Here is a 23,915-nt window from a genome sequence, read left to right as displayed (position 1 = left end):
CCGCCACCGCCCGCCCGCGCCGCGGCATGACGGGGGCTGTAGTCCGGCCCGCGCCGGGGATGCTCAGCCCCCCAGGGACGGTGCAGCTCCCGCAGCCGTCCCGCGCAGGGAAATAAAAGCCCGACCCCCGCCGAAATGTTGCGGGGATCACACAGCAATCCCCGTCTCGTTTGCTTCAGCAGAGGGTAAAAAGTTCCCGCTCTTCTCTCACGTCCCGCTGGCCTCCCGTCCGGGGTTCTTTGTGCCTCCACCTCTCTCCTGGAGTGTGCCTTTCTCCAAAGAGGCTTCTGGTACACGGCCTCTTTCGTAGTACTTGTTTCTAAGGGGTTTTAAAAGCTTTAGCTGATCTTAGATCTGGAATAAGAGGTGAAAAAGGGAACAAAAAATAATGAAAAGGGAGAGAGAGTTAACTGGTAGAGAGGGTTAGAAACTAGAACCTGTTGTCCTTGTAGGTTGTTCCCACTCATTAAATCCTAAAGGTGAACCCTCTTTATCCTCACACGTCGGCAATGATGCCAGAGTGCAAGCAAATAAATAAATACACTGAGTCTGACCAGGATCAATTTGTGCAGCCTCCGTTATAATCACTGTATTGGACTGGTTGCTACATCCAGACGAACAAATTGGTCTATGCTCCGAGTTTGTGAGCTAGCTCTGCCTCGCAAGGACATCCCAGATGTCCTGCCAGTAATCTTAAGGTCAAGGCGGGTCAGCCACGTTATAATTGGCTTCCCACAAACAGAAGGGATCTTCACCTACCGCCCAGTGGCTGTGTGAAATTCTTCGTTGGCTCAGAAACATCAAAGGAAAATCAAAGGCATCTTCGAGTCTGATCCTTGCAGCTGACTGTCACCCGAGCATTAGACTAAGAGACTGGCTGCAAGGGAGCAATTTGTAGATCCACACAGCTGACTGATCACTTCAAGTGGTGATCATGAAAACTGAATGACGTTGACATTAACAAGTCCCCTGGTGGAGATATAATTTTGCAAAGCAGAAACACACATAGAGAATGTTACTACTATTAACATTTACACTTTTGTGGCATCTTTTGCAGAAGAATCAGAGCACACTTTCTCAGTCACAGCTGGATAACCTTTAGCAAATCATTTCACAGTGCTATGCCTCGCTTCCCATCTGCAAAAGGCCTCGGTTAGCCTGCCTTAAAACAAGGTTAGCAATCCTCAGTTCTCGCTAAAATGCCAGTGAAAGCACACATGAGGCACAGCCCAGGAGCCATCAGAAGGAGTTTGGGATTAGAAGGGAAGGATGGCTGGACGGAGATTTAGGGAAGGAAAAAACGTGAATCTTTTCACTTCACAGTTGAAGCACCCAAAACAAAACATCCTTTATGTCAAATACGGTACCCCTAACATATATGCTAGCCACACTGCCACCTGTCACCTGCAGTCCTTACTGATTGCACTGGGATGGACAGATGGGTGTGCTGCAGTAGTTACCACCACTGCTGGTGCCAGCTTCCCAGTCTGTGATAATCAGCCTGCTAGTAAAAGGGGTCTGTATCTCCAGCTGAATCCCCATTCAAATAAGCTATCAAAACTTCCAGGAATAGGTAACCTCTTCTAGATCTTGTTCATCTTCAAATCCCTAGCCTACAGCTGAAAAGCTTCTGCATGCAACTACCCTGACACATCCAGACCTCTAATCTCAGCTGGATATCCAGATCCTCAAAGACTGTTTGAGTCCTCCTGTGACTCTTTTGTGTAAAAAAATGTTATATCTTCTGATGCTTCACATCACAGTTACCATTATCAGGCAATGTAAAAGTAACCTCGGTGTGGTAGAATTTTCTGTGCTGTGTCATAACCATACAGGATGTGCTGCCATTGTGATAGGAAAGGATAAAATCATGGGAACATGGTTGTTTTGTCACAGCAGTACATTTTTATCATGATGGCAAGAGGAAACATTCTCGGGAAGAAAGAAAAAAAGTAGACAAGCTATTTCAAACTGAGCTTCTGAAAGGTTATATAAAAAATCCAGTTTGGGAAGCTGCAGTTTTTATATACAGGAGAATATAAAAAAGGTATCCATGTGGCAACTACAGCTTCTTTCGTTCAGTTCAGCTCAATAATTTGTATTGACATGACAGGCACTGCCAAAACTTAAGAGACAAGATCATTGAGCATCTGTCGCAGGTCAAAATAATATATCAAGTACCAGCTCTAGACAAGGCTTTACACAGTGGCAACTACTTAATCAGTCCTGTCGTGCATTACTAATGAACTCATTATAGTTGTATCTCAGTGCACTGCTATCCAGCATCCCAAATTTACCCTGTATCTATTTGACATTAATATCATATATTCCTTGCTTCTCTGTAATTGTAATATTTGTATATGGCACTGCAAAACACTGTGAAAGCATTCATTAATTCACCACTGAGAAGAAAGCATTACTACCCTTGGATTATAGATCAGAAAACAGTAGCAGAGAGATTATATGATTTGCTCAAGGCTATAAAACCAGACGGTTTCAGTCATGTTCATTTCCAAAGCCTGCACTGGGTCTGCTAATCCTTACTTGACTATCTACATTCAAACACCTCTTTTACCAAGAAAAAAAATACAAAACTGGACTGACAGTAAGTATGTCTGTAAGGAATTACACCTTCCACATTTCCTCTATGTTTCTGCTTTTTTTGACAAGCTTTATTCTTTGTTCTCTTTTTAACCTGAACAAGTCTCTGTCGGCTTTTCACAAAAGGTAAAATGAGTCACCTTTACCACAAAAAGTGATAGCAGAGCAGACAGAAAGAGATACAAATCAAATTTCAAGCCATACGGAATCCAGGGGCAACACTGACTCTGCTGGGACCCAAAACTACATGTCATTTGCCCAGAATGGAAGCAGGATTTGCTCACTGCCTTAGCTACACAAAGTTCTCTTCCTTCATTCCAGCAACATCTCTTCCTTCTTTAGTTCAGCTCAGCCAACTGATTTTGATCTGCAGGCTTATCTACTGTAAGTTTTGTGACATCTGTGTTGTGGCACTGATTGCATCAGCTGAAAAGAGACATAGAGCTGGTTGCCATCAACAGATTGATGGTATCATAGCCCTGGGCTCCTCATGACCTTTCCTACAGCTCTTCAGCACATGATGAAAAGGAAAAGAGACAGGACCAGCCCCTGTAGGACTTTACGTGGGAGTGGTCTCAGAGAAGAGGCACAGCTGTACACTGCTTTTCTCCAGCTGATGTCTGTCAGAGGGGAAAGCCTGAAGGCAGCTTTCCACTCCTGCAGCCTCCTCAGCACCTGACAGCAGGGCTGCAGATGCAGCATAGCCATACACGTCAACTAGCAAGTTCCATGGAATACCATTAGCACACCATAATCATGGATACAAAGGTGTAGCTGTTACATAAAGGATTGTTTCTTAGGTCACACATTCTAGTTTCATACTATTGCATGAACTCTTTTTAACACAATTTTAAAATGCATTATGAGTCTCAAGAGATTGCTGTTATTCAAGCTATGACATATTTGTGCCTTTCACCTGGTTCACTCACTGAGGTCAATGGGAATGGCATGGAGACAAGTTGGGGTAGAGTTTAGTTGGAATGCTTCAATAGCAATGCTCTGCAATGGTGTTCTGTGCAGCATTGAACTCTGGGCCTCCATTTGCTACATCATATCCTTTTACATTTTGGAGACCTAGAAGACCTCTGGACTTTTTGTACAGACGTTGAACAGCACAAAGGAAAAATACACATGTGCAGTGTGCTTTCATGGGAATTTTACTTTTGTACTTTATGGTTGTTGCTTCCTTCATTCTAGAATAAAAGTACTTTTGGACAACAGGTAGAGAGATGCTCTTTATATATGAGAGGAAATAAACAATTGGTACTGCAGAGTCAGTTAAAAGTTGAGTACAGATATTTCCCAAGTATTTCCTCCTAGATACTTTCCATTACAGTTTTTACTGCTTTCTCTATGTCTGAGATCTGCATGCCCCTTTACATTTAAGAGGCCCTACTGTTAAGAACACTGTCATTTCTTTGACTGAGTATCCAAAGCTGGATATAATGTGTTCCTGAGTAAAATAAAAACCTTCTACAGTAGGGGCACCTTGCTGGCAGGTAGTAGATAATTTATGTCTCACAGTTATTTGCTGAGACAATAGTTAAACAAGATTAAAACAACCATTGGAATCTAGCTGTTGTGCACTGGCTGCTGCACTGCTGCTTGTTCCCCAGGTACTGTGGTCAACAGTTTTCCAGTGATTTGCAGAACCTTTATAAAATATTTATGCTGCTTTACCTTTACTGTATCGTCAGGAACATGTTGAACAATGAGCTTGTGAAGGGGGCAGAGATCTGAATTCAATGCAGAGTCCTACCACAGGTTTCCATGAGGATTTACATGTCATATGATCTGTGGGGGCTGATGTCTCCACCTATAAATTAAAAATAGGCACATAAGTGGAGTTTAGCTAATACCCCCTGGATGATGATGGCCTACATACTCTAGTAACAGGGGCCTGTCTGGTTATTTTTGAACAATATAGGTCGCTATTCTCCTGGCAAAATGTTTGACTTCAGGACTGATTCTGCCATGTTCATCAGGGTAGCCCCATGCCAACAGCTGGCAGCAGAGAATTAGGCGGGGATTCTCCTGCAAGTAAAGTTATTATGCCTCTGGTCTGGGTACACAAAAAATTAATCTAGATGAAGAACCAAATGTAAAGACAAGACTATAAATATACATTCAAAATACTGTTTGGTGTAAAACAATGTTTGCACTACTGGCCTCAATATTTAGTGGAACTGTAGCCATTCATAGTAGCTGTGCATCTGTCTTCATATTATGTCCAAAAATGTATTAACATTCAACCATCAACACATATTTACTGCCTACTGTGTTCTACTAAAATATGTTTCATACATCAATCCTATGAGAATATAACCAATACATCCAATATATACATTTAGTACTTTTCCTCTTCATTTGTAGATGATAACTTTGTATCTAGTTTTTTTTTTTACACGTGTGTACACACACACACATATGAACACATATACATAGTAGGTATTAGAGGTGCCTTGTGTGTATTTACATTATTTTGTATTAGTAAATATCCAGTCAATATTGTGTTTTCCCCTCCATTTTCCAGTTTCCTGGAATTAGTTTTTGTGAATAAATACTGCCTGTTTGAGCTTAAGATCAGCAGACTAAATTAAGTGTATGATTATGCAGTCAGCAGCTACAATATGTAATATGGCAAAGTTTATTAAGTGATTTTCTTCCTGGAAGACCTTGTCTTTGCAAAGACCACTACTCAGAGCCATATGAAAGAATCTGTTCTGTGATGAAGCAAGCATAAAAAACTCCGCTAATCTTATGATCAAATCCCTTGGCTTTCTGCAGCTGTGCACTCAGAGTAGCAATTTAGCAATCCTGTAAGGAATTTACTAGGTCCTTAGGATTTTCTCTATAAACCTTCTTTCTTCCCTGCATATTGCAGAAACCCATCTTTTAGGAGGAAAACACCACAGAGAATGCTGCATAGGAAAAGAGATTGTAGAAAAGCAGAGAAGCAAGCGGGAATAAGACGTTGATCCTAAACTCTTTGAATGTAATGGATTGACTTCAGCAAGCTTTAGCTCAATCCCTAGCTGTCAGGGAGGAATGTCAGTAAAAGAAGGAGGAAAATCAGCTGAGAGTCAACAGGGAAACAAAAGAAGCAGAAAGAAAAAATACTGAAGAGAAAAGGAAAAAAACAAAGGGTAAAAGGTAGAGTGCCAAGGGTAAAGAGGCAGAGGAGAGTAATAGTGGACACCACTAAAACAGAAGCGGAGAGGAGTGAGAAAAAAAAAAAGTGAACAATCTGTGAAATGGACTGTGCAGGCAGCTGATTTACTCATGTTTTTTATGTGCTGTTTGCACATAGCACAACCTCATCACCGTGACTGGAACTGTCACTGTGTTTGCCTGTTGATATGCTTCCTGTCATGCCCTGTGTCCCAGCTTCTCTGGGCACCAGGCCAGCACGTTGTAGAGAGCACCATGGCTCCCAATTGTTCTCTGCCTCGAGGTTTCCTGTACATGGAGCAGCCTGGTGTGCACCTGGGTCTCCCCTTGGGTACGGGGGTAAGCTCCTGCAGACGCCAGTCGGAATGGAAGGAGCTCAGTGTCAGAGTAATACACAGTCTTGCATCTTGCTTCCACTGCAGCAATGAATAAATCATTTAACATAGATCTTGTAAGTACAAGATTGTTTTGCTGGCCAGGAACAGAAGTTAGGAGAATCTCTGTTAGGAGAACTTAATTCTGAATTCCGTTTCAAAGAATGTTGATTGTTGCCTGTCACAAAGTTCTGGCAATTGTCAGTAAGTCTGCAAAATATTTTTTTTTCTCATTTTCTTCTCCTGAAATATGCATGGACCTGTTTTGACTTTGGTTTTGGCCTCTTGGGAGCTCACAGGCTGAAAAGTATCCCCAGAATCAGACCAGAACTCACATCAATCTGTTGGAGATCAGGATGAGCAATGAAACATGATCAGGAACCAATGTGAAGGGAAGCTCTACAAGAGACTGTAGACATGCAGGTAGGGATGGTGGACAAAATTCATGGGTGGATGAGGAGTCTGTGATTGCATGAAGACATTGGGAACAGAGTCTAGGACAGAACAATGGATTGAATGAGGAAAACACAACAGAATTTTCAAAACTGGTGGATGAAACCTGAGGTAACAAGGCAGGAACTAGCAGGACAGCAGAAGCTGTAGGCACACCCTCCCCCAGAGCCATTAAATTCCCAGATTTCTGCTCTCAGTCAGCATGTGCCTCAACACACTCTTATCTACAGATGGCAATTTGCTATTTCTAAGAGTTAATTCTGGTGTCTTAACAACCAGGATGGTGATGTGGAATTCTGCTGATGTCAAAGATAGAATATCACCTTCAAAATGGTAATCTTTTTTGTCTGGATTGCTTTTTTTAAAAAAAAAAAAAATAGGAGATCACATGCACACAAAACTCTGTTCAGAGGGAACAAAGTCACTCAAAAAATCAGGACATGCTAGATTAAGAATGCTTGAAAAACTGTAGTAGCCTCCCTTGAATGCAGTTTGTGGAATGGGGTTTTTAATGACACAATTATTTTTTCCTCGCAGATTGCCTAAGCTGTTTGTTGCAATAGTTGGGAGATGTATAATTAAAGGCAGGAGATAACTGAAAGGAAAAAGATGGTCTTATCGTTAATGCAATGTGACCTCTGTAACACTGGGCAAATTGCTTAAATGAAAATTCCCCCACATTATCTCTAAATGTTCATATCTCTGTTTCTGAGTATCCAACTTGGTATCTGAACATATTTGTAGAAATGCTGAGCACTCATAAGAGAAACTGAATTGAATAGGAGCAGTGCAGTGAGTACTTAACTCTCTGTACAGCTGACTGTTCTGAAATAGGAGATCTTTTGACTGCTAAACTGTACACCCAGAATAGGAAACTCAACAATATATTCCCTATCTACAAAGTGGAAAGACATCCTGTTTTGTTCTACTATATAATGGAAAGACAAGCTTAACACAATCATGAAGTACTCAAGCTCTTAAATGATAAACAGCACGCAGAGGTATAACTCACATAAAAGGGAAGTCTGAGAAGTGTACAAGGAGGGAGGCAAGGGACACACATGGATCATGGAAGTTAAAATAAGAAAAGCTATGCACCTACTGAGCACCCTGTACACTGAAAAAGGAAAGGGATTGTGGGAAAAAAGTATGGTCAAATATTAACAGATGCCTGTTCATCTAAGAAAACAGTTTTAGAGGAAACAAGCAGTGACAAGACAAGAATGTGTTCAAAAACATTCTGTCAAGTCTATGCAAAAATGTGTTAAGGACCTATAAAACTGAGATAATGATACTTTTCCTTGCACGCAAAATGCTTGGAGAACTGCTGGTGAAATCTGCTACAAGGCTTAATACATTTTTCTTTTCAGGAGAACTATAAGATCTTACCAAGTGACTCCAGGATAAATCAAAGCATGAATCTGAAGACAACTTTAGTCAGTGGGAAGTTAGTTAATTTCAGGGGTTTTGGAGCAAAGTCCATGAGCCATCAAACCCAGTTCAATTTTATGAAGTGGCTTGATGTCATGAACTGTACACCATAGAGACAAACCCACGGATTTGAGGTTATTAGGGTGACATAAGCCAGGATCTGGGTTTGGTTTATTTTTTAAACAAGTGGTGTCTTGGCAGCAATCCAGGAAAAAAGCAATATACATTAAAACAATAAGAGAAAGGATAGCATGGTCATAAACAGCCAGTGGAGTCTGTGAAATATAAGAGGGGACAGCAGTGAGTCTCCACAAAGGCATTGTCCAGCTGAACTAGTATAAAGCAATAGATCAAGGCTTAGCTGAGGCTGCTGGGGACACCTCAAGCTCATATCCCCACACATGCTGCAGAAGGAATTTAGCTGAAAGGGACAGGTTTTTTTCACTTTTGTCAGTTACCCAGCAGGAAAAGTGAGCACCTGCTGCAGGCTCTTGTCAAAGACAAGCAGCGAATGGTAGCACTAAAAGTGCAAGGCAATGCAGTGAATGTGACCTGAGAAATACAGGCTGACAGTGAAAAATGCTGCAGATTTGAAGTGCACCATAGTTCTCCAAGTTTATGAAAGCAGTACATCTGGGCAGCTCACACGGGAGACAATGACAGGGCACGTGTCTGTGATGTTACTGTGGAAAGACGGAAAGTGCAAGGTACTAAGCATCATTTAGAAAAGGAGTCTTACTGCCATAGTGAAGGAAAGAGAACCACATCACCCATTTTTGTCAAATTCTTGGGCCAATCCTGTTGCCAGATTTGCAGGTCCTGCTCTAAGTCAGCTGGACACACTGTTCCCAGCACTGTCAAAATATTCCTTAAGAGGCCAAGTACCAAAAAGCTTCTGCCTGTCACTGGCAGAAGATCTATTCCTCTGCAAATTCCCATGTGGAAGCTTTTATCTCACCTTGCATATGGTTTCTCTGAGCCCCATGGAAAAGGGCTATATGTACATTAGTGCTGTAACAGGGAGTTACTGTCACTGCAGCTGAGCTGCAGCTCCGCTTTCTAGGTTAGGGTTTGATGGGCTGGGTGTGCAGAGTCTCCAGAGGTAAAGGGACACCATTTTCTTCAGTAGGTTATGCTTAAAGCCTGCTCTGAGGAGAGCATGAGCAATGTGGGATTCAGTGGATTTACCTAAATGAAGAATTACCAAACACTTATGTTCTTCTGGCAAGCCCCAAGACAAGAGCTCTAAGGTATAAGAACTTTTATTCTGCTGTCATCTCTTTGGAAGAGGAATCCCCTTTTCTCTAGATAACATCTTGCACCAGAGTGTTCTGATCTGATTAGAAGACCTTCACACTAGTGTGTTGCAAGTAATTACAGCAATATTTATTTTCCTTTTCCTCTTGATTCAGCCCTGAGGTGGTCAGAAAAAGACGGAAATGGAAATGTTCAACCATGTGTCATCTATGAATTCTTCCTTACCACCTTATCTTCCACCTTCCTTACCTTGAGTTTCCCTGTCACATTAGTACCTGACTGGTTATGTATGCATACATGCCAAACTTTCAAGTGGGAATGAACTTGTTTTTAATATTGTGTACTTACAGGAGGATTTTAAGGGCAAGGACCTTTTCTTTAATTGGCATATAGATATAATGTAATTCTGTGATAAGGAACATGGATATATTTGGATGACATAAATCAAAACACTCAGTGTTTGCACAAGAGGGATGATATGCCTTATGCAATGGAAAATCATGACTCTCAAATCTTCTGGAATCACACACCCACAGCTTTAATCAAAATCTTTTGGCTTTTTCTTGTTAATACTTAAATATTACAATATATGCAAGAAAGATTACATATTGACACTCAGCAAAATAAGTTAATTTTTCTGCAATGTCAACTCATGTTCCTTTCTTAGGGAATGTTATGTGGAAAAAGTACAGCTGACTTCTGATAGTTTTGCTTTTGTAATTGGATTTACATACTGTAGTAAGATGCCCTTTTAAATTTCCTTCTTTCAAATCTGTTCATTGTTTTTTGCTTATCATGTTGACAATACTACCACAAGGCCTATTTGATTTATAATTGCTTTTTGGCAGACAAATTTGTTAACATAAACATCATATTTATTTGCCCACATTGCTAGTAAAAATATTTAAAATAATTTTAAAAATCCACTTGACCTTTCACTTTTGATGTGTTGTGAAGTTCTGAGGAATTTCACGAAGTGTATGAGTAAGACAGCTTCCTTCCTTTGGAGAAATTTGTTGCTTTATGTAATAAGAAATTCAGGGAAAATAAATGTTCTTTGTTTACAAACAACAGACTCCTATTCAAATGTTGAACAACTGTTATTATTAATTATTTACATTGTGATAGCTCTGCAGAGACACCAGCATGGAGCATGGCTCTGTTTCATTAGCTTCTATACAAACATAGATGAAAAAGATGATTGTGAGTATTTCATATGCCCAATATGCTAAGTTGCTTAAGGTAACAGTGATTTGTCTATAAAAAGCAGGGAAAGGCTTGGATTAATCCAAACAAAAAAGCCTAATTGTACTGCTAAAATCATTTGTAGTAAGGAAAAGGGAAACACAACTAGAAAAGAATATGCTGCATTAACCTCACATCTGTTTATTTTTAATAGAGGGATCAGCTATTTGAATCTTCAGAAGGGCCATTATAAAACAAGACTGAAGAAGAATTAAGATGGTCATGAAAGGAAAGTGAGGCATTTTTAAATGGCGACTTCCTGCATCACCTGTGTGCTGAATTACACCAGTGCACTGCTGGAGCAGATCAGGCTCTAGAGGAAGACCTTGTTACTCATTACTTCTGCCAGCTTTGGCTTAAACCTGCAGAGCTCAGTTCCTGCTCATTGAATTATTGAATCATAGATTATCCTCAGTTCGAAGGGACCCACAAGGATCATCAAAGTCCAACTTCTGGCCCTACACAGGACACCCCAAGAGTCACACCATGTTCCAAACACTTCTTGAACTCTGCCAGGATTGATGCTGTCACCACTGCTCTGGGGAGCCTGTTTCAGTGCCCAGACACCCTCTGGGTGAAGAACCTTTTTCTAATATCCAGCCTAAACCTTCCTGGACATAGTTTTGTGCTGTTCCCTCAGCTCCTGTCACCAATCACCAGAGAGGAGAAATCAGTGCCTGTCCTGTTACTCTTCCTACTGGGTCTTTTTTCTCTCCTATCTATTTCTTCTGCATCTTTCTCTTTTTAGCTTTTTTAAAGTAAGGGTTTTGATTAATTGGCCAGGATCTCAGGCCTTGTTGCTGGAACATTAAGTAGGCTGAAGTCCCTGCATTCAAAATACTGAATCATATTTAAATATTTAAAACTGGACATGAACACGCTTTAGATTCACTCATGCTATCAAATTTAAAATAACAGTGATGCAGGAATCAACAATCTAGGAGCATTGCACTAATCTAAACTTACAAAAAAGACTATTGTACATTCCAATTTTTAACCCAGAATTATTTGAAAGTGTTTTTGTCATTGATAAAACCAGCATCAGAAGGTGTTAATCCCTTAGAAGTTACAGGTTTAGAAGATGTAGGAAATTGTAGCATATCAGGACACTGAAGTCTGTAAAACTACAGGCTAACATTATCATTACTGGGTTACATTTCTTTCTCCTAGCATATTGCCATTTCCAGTAGATTTGATTCATTATTGTTGCTTCATTTTCAGTATTATGCCAGTTTTTGGGACAGCCAACACAATACAATGGGTTCCTTTGAATTCTCCAGAAACAGAAGCCCCCCCCCACAAAGCCCCACTCCTTTCAGAATGCCTATTTAAGATGGGATTTGTGTGTCAGAAAACAGTCAGGCATGCCTTTTTCTATATGCCTGCCTAATGATACTTAACCTACTGTGCCAGAATCTAGAGAAGGCTGTTTTCTCCTACAGCTTTTTCTGAGGAAAAATTTGCTTCTTTTCTTTCTAAGAGGGCTGTTTCCATCAAGCTTTTGGAGAAGCAATCTCTGCTAGAAGGCATGATCATGATCATAAAGGCATCTCAGCACTGCAGTTCATGTATGAGAATTGGAGGGAGCAGCCCCTGTCATTTAATCTGATTCACAGGGGACTGAGAAAGAAGCAGGCAGAAGCAGTGTCTGCTCAATTTGTCAACAGGAAATCTGACCAAAGAAAGTACAGTCCTAGTATGGTTTAGGTGAAGAGCTGAGATTTTTATAGAACAATTTTAATTAAAAAATGCTTCTGGTCACTGGTGCTTGTTCTCTGCAGAAAAATGCAACTGAAGCAGTGATAATAATCCTACTATTACAATTTTGTAACATTACTGAGTCTTTCATATATTTATTTTGATTGCCTTATACTGTTTTTTTTTAGGCTGTGTTATCCCTTTGATGTGTTATGTATTGCTGTGATGCACTATTTCCCTGTACAAATAAAATGGAAGAAGAGGGCATGTTGATCTACTTATTTATTACAGGGAACTCAACCTACAATGAAGAACATAATTTTGCAATATCTGGACTACCATTCCCAGGAGGCAGAACAGTTATGTTTTGGAATCAAAATATTTTTCTTTTTCCCTGCCATTTCAGACTATTCTGTAAAAAACAAGGTCTCCTTAACTGCCCATTTTCCAGGCAGCGCTAACCAAGGATCCACAACGACACAATAGAGGAGACCTACTTAAGGGAAAAAAAAAAGAAACCTAGACTTTTTTTCATATTTCATCATCTTCTAATGAGTTTATTTTCTTTTATGTGAGGTAACTAGGCTGATTCTTCAGAAAAATTGGAAGTTAATAATGATCAATCTACATTTACTCTGCACATAACTGTAGAGGTTATGATGCATGGCATAATTGCAGTGTACTGAATATTTCCCTTTTGCAGCTGGCTGCAGAGACCGCAATAGCCTGTTACTCATTTCTAGATGAAGGAGTTCCTCCTTCAGTTTAGGAATTTGTGCTTCTGCTGCTGAAATTTCTGAACTTTATCCTGGCTGGTAGTTGTACAGCTGCATTTAATTATCATACAAACAACATTTGTTTATCATTCTCCATTCAAAACAACCCAAATACACCTGACAACAGTACTGTATCAAATAAGCCAAAGATGCTCTTGGAAAGGAAGTTTTCCTTAATGCTCTTCTTTACAGCTAGTAATTTATCACATGCTTAAATGTTCTTGTTTGTTTTATTTCTCTTTCCCTCAATGACAATAGAGAAACAGGGAAGACCAAGGTTAGTTCTGGCATAACTCCAACACCAGTCTCCCTCTTATTCACCAATTAATTATTTATCTATTTTCCCGAGAAAGACAAACAACATGAAAACAAAATCAGGATGTATTATGTGTATTTACAAGCAAGTGAAACACAAGAAAGATAAAAGAAGGAATTGAAGATTTAAATTATTCTTGAGGAAAAGACACCAGGGGATGAAGTGAAATTTCATGAATGCATTCAAGTACTTTGGCCCAAATCCATGCCAGCTCTTAATCCATAGCTCGCAGATGAATTTGTTTCACTGTTATTTAAAAAGAGAACAAAACCTGAACCGGAGCTGTTACAATGAGCTGACAACCTCTGTGCAGAGCACAATGTAGTGGATTAGACCAGAGAAAACACATTTGGCATGGGACCTGTCATCAAAGAGCAAGGATGAGCTTGTAGCTATGGCTTTAGTGCATGACTGGGAAGGGCTGGATTCATGTCTTGTGAGGTGAAAATCTCCCCCTCTCTGTGGGTCTGTTCCCTGAGTAAAATAAATCAATTTTTACCATTCTGCAACACCAAAACCTTCAGTGAAGACGTGATGTACTGCCATTTGAGACCACACCTGGGCTTTGGAGAGCAAAAGCCATGCACCTCTTCTGCGTGAAGGACAATCCCAGCATTCTTCCAGGTCCTCAGGCATCTCAGCCAAAAGGCAGCTAAATTTTGAAGGGAAGGACGTAGAGACGCTGTTATCTGTGCTGGCCCACAGACGGGACGGGCAGACCTGGCCGGAGTCGCCCCTCAGGAGGAGTCGCCCCTCAGGAGGAGTGAGTCGCCCCTCAGGAGGAGTCGCCCCTCAGGAGGAGTCGCCCCTCAGGAGGAGTCGCCCCTCAGGAAGAGTAGCCTGAGAGGCAGCGCTGTCCGGCCGGAGGTCCTGGTGAGCTCCCTGGGCAATGGCTGCTCCCCTGGCAGCCGTGCCCGGCATCCCCCTTCCCTCGGGGCTGGGGTGGTGCCCTAAAGATGCCGGGCGCGCAGCGAGGCGGAGCCGGGTCCTGCTGCCATCTCAGGAGCTCTCCGGTGGCTGTCACACAGGAGGAGGTAAGGCTGGAGGCACGGCGTCTGTCATCTTTGGGGTGATGGCAGATCATGGTGTTCAGAGCTTCACATTCTCATTTATAATTGATTTAGGGAACCAATGAAAGGATTTCCTGAAAGGTTTTTCAGGGGAAACTTCAGACAGTCCCTCCTCAGTGTGGCAGGACGTCTCCGGGTGGCCATCGGGTCCCCGCCACTGCTTGCCTGACCCAGAGGTGATTTCATCAGTTCTGGTTTTGGGGAAGGTGCTGCTGGAAGGTCTGAAGGGAGCCCCTGGAGTCCAGAGGTCCTGAGGGCACTCTTTCCAGAGCTGCCATTGGGAATGTCCCGCTCAGGGCAGCAGTCAGTGCTGAGGGAGCTGCCAGCTGGTGGGGTCCAGGGAGTGTTACTCATAGTAGGTTTCTCTGTGAATTCATAACAAATATTTGGGGAGGGGAAGGATAACAGAAACTTTGCTGTGCTGCTTCACAGAAAACGTGTGTCAGCTGGCAGCTCCCTGGGTTCTGGAGGTGGCAGGATATCCCTGAAAGGGACCAGAGCACTGGGGGAGGTGGGACAGCTCCAGCTCCAGGCATTGAATATCTCCCTGGGTACAGAGATCACCTCGATAGGACCCATGGATAGAGCTGTGGGCAGCTGGAGACTGGTGCTGCTGCATCATCATGGGCAGGAGCTGAGGGCTCCAGGGCTGATCAAGGCATTCAGGTCTAAAAGGGCACTCAGGGCCCTGGCAATGGGCTGGAAGCTACTGCACAAATGGGTGAGAAATTAAATTAAACAGCAGAGAATTCCACGAAAGGAAGCATCTGATAAAAATATGAACTTTTGCTGAGCATGGAACCTACTGTCACAGGAAGCCACTGAGGCCAAGAACTTAAAAAGATTGAAAAGGGTTTGGTCAGTTATGTTATAGCAAGATTGCCCAGCTTTGGCATTATTTATGTTGGATTTCAGAGAGATTTTAAAAGCATGTGCTCCAGAGAAGTATTGAGTCTCTCAAGAGATTAACTTGAGATTTAAAGCAGGAAAAAAAGTACCAGATTATGGCACTGCCCTCTTAGACTACAATTAGAGAGAATACTGATCTGAACAGATTGCCAAGTTGATAACATGACAATTCCTATACTCTAGGCTGAGTGCAGGCTAGAAAACAGTAGCTGGAAAACAACAGGGGATGTGAAAGGGACGTGATTTTGGGTTTTGCAAGGGCTATGCCAACTTATCTGTTGACAATTGAATGCATATCTGACCTGAGCATCTTTCCATCAGTGAAGTTCCATCCTTCAGGAAGGAGGAATAACTGACAAAAATGTTATTGCTTCCACAAATTATTTCAGGTTTCCTGCTCCTTTGTCTGGTACATAGTGCTTTGTTCTCTCTCCTGCCCTCCCTTTTTATTCTTGTATGCATAGGAGACAAGAATCCTCCATCACTTAGGTAATCTCTTGTATTTACAAAACCAATTGGGTCTTGTAACATTTCTGATGACATGTGAAAAATCAGCTCTGGATGTGCCAGTGTATCAGCACAGCAAACAATAAGTGAGACATGGAATCCTGTGGCAACTCATGTATCAATTTAGAAAAGTTATAAAATGGGAACTTGGGAAGAAGGGTGCCAGTCCTACCAGCTGTCCTGCTGCTGTTCCCAGTTTGGGAGTAATATGGGATTGTTCAAAATATATAGTCTACAAGTAGACTTTAAAGAATTCCTGGGTGAGTCTTAAAGTGAAATTTGCATTAGTTTTATCAAGCTTTTCCCATAAAGCACACATCTGTGTAAAAGCTAATAAATTAGAAACACATTTCTTTATATACTTTTAACTCCACATAGCAAAATGCCCCAGCACTTTGGGAGCTATTGGGATCCTTTGCCTGCCACTAAAATGCAGTCATTCCTTGGCTGCAAAACAGCAGCTGCTGCAAGATCCACTAATGAACAGTTTGAACATTGTGTGGGAAGAATATTATCTCTTGCTGAAACCACATGGCAAATATGAACAGTAATGCATGAATTTACTGATTTTCAAATACTGTATCATCACAATCTGCACCTCAGATCTTTCTTGGATTCTGTTTTTCCTTCCAGTGTCACAGCCTTTTTCTCAATACTTTCTAGCATACACTGGAGTTATCATAAAAATAGCTAAGCAAAATTAGAGTGACTATTGGCAACAATATGAAACTGAGCTTCCTTCAGCAGGAGGTGTGCATCTGCTTGGCTGCACCCTGTCATTCAGCATTCTCTTGGCAGAAGTGTTAGGAATTTACACTTGTTACTGGAGACTTTTTTTCCCTGTTGCATGCAAACATATAATTGTCTCTCCAGGTCACTCAATGTGTTGGTTCTCTCCTCTTGTTTGTTGACCTCTTGTTTTCAGCAGCAGCTGAAAGTTTGCTCACAGCTGGATTTTTGCCAGAAATACCTGATACAGAAACAGCTCAAAGAAATATGCTTATTTCAGACTCTAGCTGGTCAAAAAAACCCCAAAAAACAAAAAAACAAACTCCACAAACAAAAAAACAAACCCCAAACAAAATAAAACCACCAAGCTCCAGGACAAAGGGGAAAAACACCCACCAAAATCTGAAAAAGCTTTTGGAAATCTTAAATGAATCTTGACCTGAGCTTCAAGCAGCAGCAAAACATCACAGCCCTGAGACTGACAGATGATTTACTACTTTGGCAGCAGGGGTCTTAGTAGATTGGGATTTGAGAACTGCTGCATTTGCTGATTGCTGGGAAACTGAACGCTAAATACTTGGAACACCTATGCAAAGATCTTGCCTTGCTTCCTCTTGCTGTTCAGAGGAAGAATTAGGGGTGGAACACCGGTGACAATCTGGATTAAAATGAATCTCATAAAATATGTCTGGCTCTGTCAAAAGATGTGATTATTCAGATCGAGCTTTCAAACATAAGAGCTGAGAGAACCTAAATTCTAATACTGTTATTCAGGCTCATCAACTGATCACCTCTGAGTAGGTCCAAGTGGTTGTAAGGCAGGGCATGCAGTGAGGTAGAGTATGGTGTTTCAGTGCCAACCACTGAACCTCATGAACCCTCAGCGCCATCATTTGTAGCAGCATGGCACCAATCACAGAAGTTTGTTTCAAATCATGCAGCGGAAAATTATTGGTACTTAGGCTGGATAATCTTTTCCCTTGTTATGTCAGGAGCAAATGACAGTTTGAAGTGAGTACTGCTGCTTCAGCTCAGCGTCTGATGCGTTTGCTTACCTGATGCAGTGTTCTTAGGCAGTGATTAATGACAGCTCTTGAGTCAGAGCCTGTAACTGTGATAAGCATTAACAGGTAAACCTAACAAACAATAAAGGAAAAACCTCCTGAGGGAGGCAAAGGTATTGACTGGCATCTCAGTCTAACTGTTTAGGTATTGGTCCCAATCAGACTGTTCAGAAGTCACTACATTTCAACCAAAGCATCTTAAGGGTCCAAACATATTTATTCATTAGAATAAATGTTCATAGTGAAATCTGACCCCTGCAGAAACTGGTGGCTAACTTTGATTTAATCAGACCCAGGCTGACAACTCATATTGGAATGCTACTTTTCTTCTGTGGCCAAATCAAAAGTGCCAGCAGTATAGTTCTAAGTAGAAATAAGGAGGTGTGGAAATGCCTGCAATGTTAACAAAGATGGTGGAAGCTCCCTGTTTTATACTCAGGGATATGCAAGTAAAAATATCTCAGATCATTATGCATTTAAGCACATGCCTATCTTTAAGCAAGTGCTTTAATATCACTGTCCTTCCCTAAACTTTAATGGGACTTTGGGCCTCAGTTCAAGGATAAATCTGTATTTATACTCCTTGTACACCTGAGATCAGCTTGCATATGATTTTTTTGCTTTGCTGGATCAGGGTTTATAACTGTAAGCTGATTTCTATCCTAATCTGTTTAAATATTTCAAACACATACACAAAAATAAACCAAATCTTCTGCCAATATTCCACCTCTCTGGTCTCATAACATTCAGGAAACAAACCACTGATCTTTCCAATGATCTGACTTACAAATCTAGTTTTAGAAGGCACCGGCAGCTAATCACTCTGCAGCTGGAATACCTACATTACTGCATCTCTGTTGCATGTGACTAGCTTGGAAAATGAAGTTAAACTTGTACAATAGAAGTAATTTAATACATGATTTAGAACTTTAACCATCTTACTACAAATTAATTTGCATGGCTACAACCCTTTACTTGTATGAGTAACCCTATGTGTTTTGATGAGGAAGGAATATTATGAGCCTGTTGATTGTAGAAATGACTGTGATAGATCCGTGATAATATTTACATGAAATGTAGCAGTTCCATTCATTGTTCAGGGGAGAACAGTTTCTCTTTTGTCTGCCTTCATTATCACTGTTGAATCTCACATTTTTGAAGAAAAGGAAAGCAGAGTCAAGGTTTGTATATTTCATCATGTTACAATAATCTGAATATAATATATAGGCAATCTAATAATTGATTGCACTTAGCCTGATTATATACTGTATTAGAACTGAGATTTAGATAGGATACTGCTAAGTGTAATAAGCCATTTCTGTTTACCCTTGACAAGACTTGAGCACCTTTTATGGCTGGTGGAAGGGATACTTAGTATCTTATGGAACTGGATTTTGTGAGATAAATTCATAGAAAACTTCAGGTTGGAAGGCACATCTGGTGTTCTGTATTTCAAGCTTCTGCTCAAAGCAGGACTAGCTTCAAAATCAGATCAAATTGCTTCAATCCTTGAGAAGTTTTGAAAGTCTCCAAGGGTGATGACTGAACAGCCCCTTTGGGCCTGTTTCAGTGATGCTCTAGTCCCACTGAGATGACTTTTTTTTTCCCTTCCCAATTAGTATTTCCCTTGTTGCAGCTTGTGACTGTTGCCTTTTGTTCTTTTGCATTGCACCTCTGAGAAATGTCTGTCTTCTCCAATGCATTAAGGTAGTGGAAGCCTGTAGCGATATCCTGTCTTGGCCTTCTTGTCTCCAGCCTAAGGAAGGCAGTGGCACCTGCCTCTCTTTGTACCTCAGGCACTGTGGTTCCCTTATTGCCTCAGCAGCCCTTCCCTGGAGTCTCTCCAGGCTGTGAGCAGCTGTTGTTGTGTGAGCCCCAAACTCCAGCTGTGGGGCTGTTTGCTCAGCCCTCAGCCTGGCCTGGCACATGGGGCACAACTTCATTTGGCTTTGTTGAACCTCATGAGGTTCCTGCTAGCTTGCTCCTCTGGTTTGTTGAGGTCCTTTCGAATGGAAACCCTGTTCTCTCCAGTGTTCCACTCCTCCAGTTTGGGTGTCACTTGATGAGGTTGTGTTGTGTCTCAGCATCCAGGGCCATATGGCATAGCAGCAGGGTAACATATTGACTTAGTCAGCGAGTGATAATTTTCAGCTTATCTGGCAGGAATAGAATTCTTGATAATTGTTGACCAGAATTCATGGAATATTTTTGGCCACTAGACTAGACTGAGTATACAATATATTTTGCAGTATATGTTACACTAATTAAAATATCCAAATGTGTTTTAATCTAGTAGAGGTATTTCTGATGAACAGAAATATGAACAGATGATGAACTTTGCATGGAAAAGAAATGGAAAATAGATAATCAGTACTCCATCCTTACACACACATAAAGGAAGTGGTTTGGATTATCTGAGTAGAGTAACAGTGCACTGCTTAATACCTAGGACTCAATACCTGACTTAATACCTGACCCTGCCTGTTCCAACCACCCTGATCTATGTGGCTGCACCATGTACCTTCAGAAGGCACTGTGAAGCTCTTGCTTGCTATTGCGTTGTGGCTTATAATTGAGATGCCACCACTATATGTTGTGATAGCCAAGCTGAGGGAAGGATGTGACATTTTTGAGAAGAAGTTACAGTGTTTTTAATTATTGAAAATACAAAGCAGAAAACTCAATGCACTAACCACTGTGTTGCAATCATTTTCCTTTATTGACACTCCTGGTGAAGGGAAGCAGGCACTCTCCGTTAGGAAGTGCAGCCTAATGTGACAGTGTGCTTGGCTTTCTGTTACTGCAAGGTTTGCAGTATGACACAATCTCTTAGCTGAGGTACTGCAAGAAAAAAGGTGTGTATCTCTTCCAACTTCTGTCTCTAACAAAAACAGGCTAGACACTGTAGAAAGGTAGACTGTAAATGTAGAATCATCCAGCCCAGCCTCAGTGAAAAGGGCAGAGAGGGCTCTCTGTGGGAGACCTCCAACTCTTCCCTAATGCAGGGCCTTCCCTTGCATTGCCAAGTCACAAAGGGGGACACTGCAGCTCAAGAGGGAACATGGCTAAAATATGCTACATTTCACTAAAGTAGCAGAAAGAGCTTTTTGTGACATTTCAGGTTTGTTGGGAAATGTCTCAACCTGTGAAATTGCAGCTAACCTAACTATGAATTTGGAACCACATTGTCCCAAAAATCATTGATCTGTCTGCATCAGTTCCAATGGGCCTCTTTTTTATGAGATGAAAGATTTGGTGACTTCATCACAATCACTGTAGGTGAAGCTACAATACAGTTTCTGCTCTAAGCCCCTACTTTCAGTGCTCATCTGAAAACCTGCAAAATGGAGGGCTGAAATCTAAACTAGTTTCCCTCTGCCTAAGGATAAAACTATATGTTTGAAAGCACTTTATATCTCTATTGAAAAGAATAAAAAAGTTTTGTTTTGAAAATATTTTTTCTCTTGGTATTTTTGTTTAATCAGCCTTGTAGCCAAAATGGGTGAGATTTGAAAGTTGATTTGTTTTGATTTGAATTATAAGCATCTGAATATCACAGACTGAGTAGGTACAGTATGTTTTTTAGTTAAGTTCATTAAAAACATGCAAGTATGGGAGGCCACTGTATTAAATGAGAGCTCTGAATTTCTTAAATCCTCCAAATGGCTTTCCAGGTCATGAGTTTCTAATACTACAACAGAACTACAATCTGCAGAACAGATATTCAGTTTTATCAGCATGTTTGCATTCCCACTACACTGAGAATTGCATTTTCCAAACCAGACACTACAAGCTGCATTATCAAGACATTGGTCATCATGTAAGCAAATGGAGGAAGAAATAGGAATACTTTCAAAACCTACTCACATTTAGACTCAGACTTTTCAGTTTGCTGGACATAAGAGTTTGTTGTATAAGAGGGTCCCTGTAAAGCGTTTTAATTTAGCTTTTTAAAGGAAAATTAAAATAGGACAAGGTACTGTGAAGCCTGTAATGTAACTTGCAGTGTTAAGCTCATCTTTCAGCTGAATTGCCTAAGATGGCATATGAAGTCAGCAGATAAACTGTCAACAGTCCTGAATTCAGTTTCCATTGAAATGTGTTTTTTTCTAGAGAGTGTTTAGTGAGATGTCTGATGTGCTAAACAACATGTCTTTAAATAAAGGTTAAGGCTAATTGTAAAGGTACCTCTACTTCCCAGGGAAAAAAAAAAAATCCCACTTGTATTTACCAAGGAAGTTTTCAGTCCCTCAGAGAATATGTGTCTAGGAGCACCATAAAGGTGTTCAGTGTTAAATTTTACACTTCCAGTCTCAAGGCAAAAGTAATATACAATAAATACAGTCACTAGGCTCAGAGCTTGAGTTAGAGGAGGGGGAAAACAAGTTTTGATGTAGTGTTAAACATCCTAATGGTGTTGTTAAAAGACTAATTTTTCACTTCTCTTTTTATTTGCCAACAAATAGGTGACTGCTAGGTGTTGTATATCTTACCTCAGTTGGATGCTAACTGGGCAACAAGAAGTGTCTCAGTTTAACATTCCCTTCCTCCTAGTGTATCATTGTGTTAACACAACTTTTATGTTTCACAAGTCTTTGAAAAGAGGGAACTTTCTACTTTTGTGAGACTCAATGGGAATACTCAGGCCTGCCTTTATGAAGTGTGCTTATGACATTTGCTGACTTTGTCATGTTGAATGACATATGAAGATTGGCCCCTGGCTTCAGAGGGGGAGACAACTGTATAGCACTTGTCTGTAGGCTTCAGATGCAATTCTCTGAAAATAAAGCAGTTGTCCCAATTTAAGCTCATTTCAGTTTTTTCCAAAGAAGTTAAATACCATCACTCTGGTGACAGTGTCAAGTCATCCCTATATATTATTCTATTTGTTCCATCACAGTGTCTTTTCTCCAGGGAGCTCATTTGTATTCTCTTGCATTAAGGTCATCTGACTTTAAGTTAGTGTCATGGATTTAAATTCGACTTATCTTTAGTAGAAATTAAAATGTTACTGTTACCAAAAGACTGAGCCCAGAAACCACAACTGTGGCTATTTAGCAATCTATTTTAAATTCAGGAAAAAAGCCATATACCTAAATATTTAATGGCTAATTGCCATTTGGCTTCAGATCTAGATCTCAGTATTCAAGATAATGCTTACTTTTGCTATTGCTGCATGCCATTGCTTCTGAGTATTTGCTGATACTGTGTTTAGAAATGTATTTTTTCTTTTTTGAGGAAGCTACAGTAGGAGGGCATTTGGGCTCCACTCGGGGTCAGGCATTTGAATCAGAATAGAGATTATTTGCTGCATATATTTTGAATGGTTTGTTGTTTTTTTTTTCATGGCAACTCTGTTTCTTCCCTTGCATTGCTATGGGGAAATAAAAACTTGTAGTAGGCCAGTGCAGTGATTGCCTGAACATATGCGTCCAGTTCTAAATTCTAGCATAGTTTAAAATTTTTGCCACTGATATATGCACTGTCAGTCTGTGTGAAATGGACTGGGTATCTACAGCAGAAATAATTTTCTAATGAGACTGCTCCTAGTGTGGCGTCACGGTCCAGACATCAGCTGTGGGTCAGTGTTGTTTCCTAGCCTCCAAGGAGGCCAGGGTTGATATTCCTCTACATCACCCTCTAAAATATCTACCAGGAAAGCTTATCTGGATGCCCAAAACAGCTTAAGCTCAAGCAGGCCTGCGCAGTCCGTTCAGCCATAAACAGACCCGTGTGCAAATGCAGGCTAACAGACTGCTCTGGTTAGGCTGCAAAAATACCATTCTGTCTGCAGTCTTTGGATGACCCGTCTCACAAAACTGACCCGATTCAAAAGACCTGGGCTTGGTCTCTTCTTTCCCCATAGTTCTACACTTGCAGGTCCTCGTCTCGACAAGAGCCCAGCTGTACATGTTATCCTGCCTCCTTCTGCCCTGTAGCCCAAAGCACTCCCATCCGAGTGCTGTTTCTCTTCCCTGCTGCGTGTTTCCGCTCTCTTGAACTCTCCCCGGACCCTTTCCGCGCTCTGCACCGCTGAATTTGAAGGCAGCAAAGGCGTCCTCACTTCCCTGCAAGCAGTGGGAGCCCCTTTTCCCTAAAGTGTTCCCGGAACGCCTGTGCCAGACGCGCCGCTGCCCTGGGGGCCAGGCAGGCTGCTCACACAAGCGCTACGGAGCCCACACGGGGTGGAGGTCCCCGTCTCCCGGGGTGCAGGTCCCTGTCTCCCGGTGTGCAGGTCCCCGAGTCACGGGGTGCAGGTCCCCGTCTCCCGGTGTGCAGGTCCCCGAGTCACGGGGTGCAGGTCCCCGTCTCCC

At 41.4% G+C, this 23,915-nt stretch overlaps 1 protein-coding gene across 1 annotated transcript in view; it reads right to left on the bottom strand.

The window, feature by feature from the left end:
• The window catches only part of PDIA5 (protein disulfide isomerase family A member 5), a 122,262-nt gene extending 98,797 nt beyond the window's left edge, over nt 1-23,465 (bottom strand). The window contains exons 1-2 of the mRNA XM_033516099.1: nt 23,382-23,465; nt 4,282-4,356 (exon numbers count right to left, since the gene is read on the bottom strand). Coding sequence (XP_033371990.1) covers nt 4,282-4,356; nt 23,382-23,465 — 159 coding nt within the window. The remainder of the gene's footprint in view (nt 1-4,281; nt 4,357-23,381) is intronic.
• Nucleotides 23,466-23,915: the final 450 nt, after the last annotated feature.

Source organism: Parus major, chromosome 7 (genome assembly GCF_001522545.3).
Source record: "Parus major isolate Abel chromosome 7, Parus_major1.1, whole genome shotgun sequence".
NCBI lineage: Eukaryota > Metazoa > Chordata > Aves > Passeriformes > Paridae > Parus > Parus major.
Note: the sequence above shows the minus strand (reverse complement) of the source record. Positions and strands in the feature narration are given on the sequence as shown.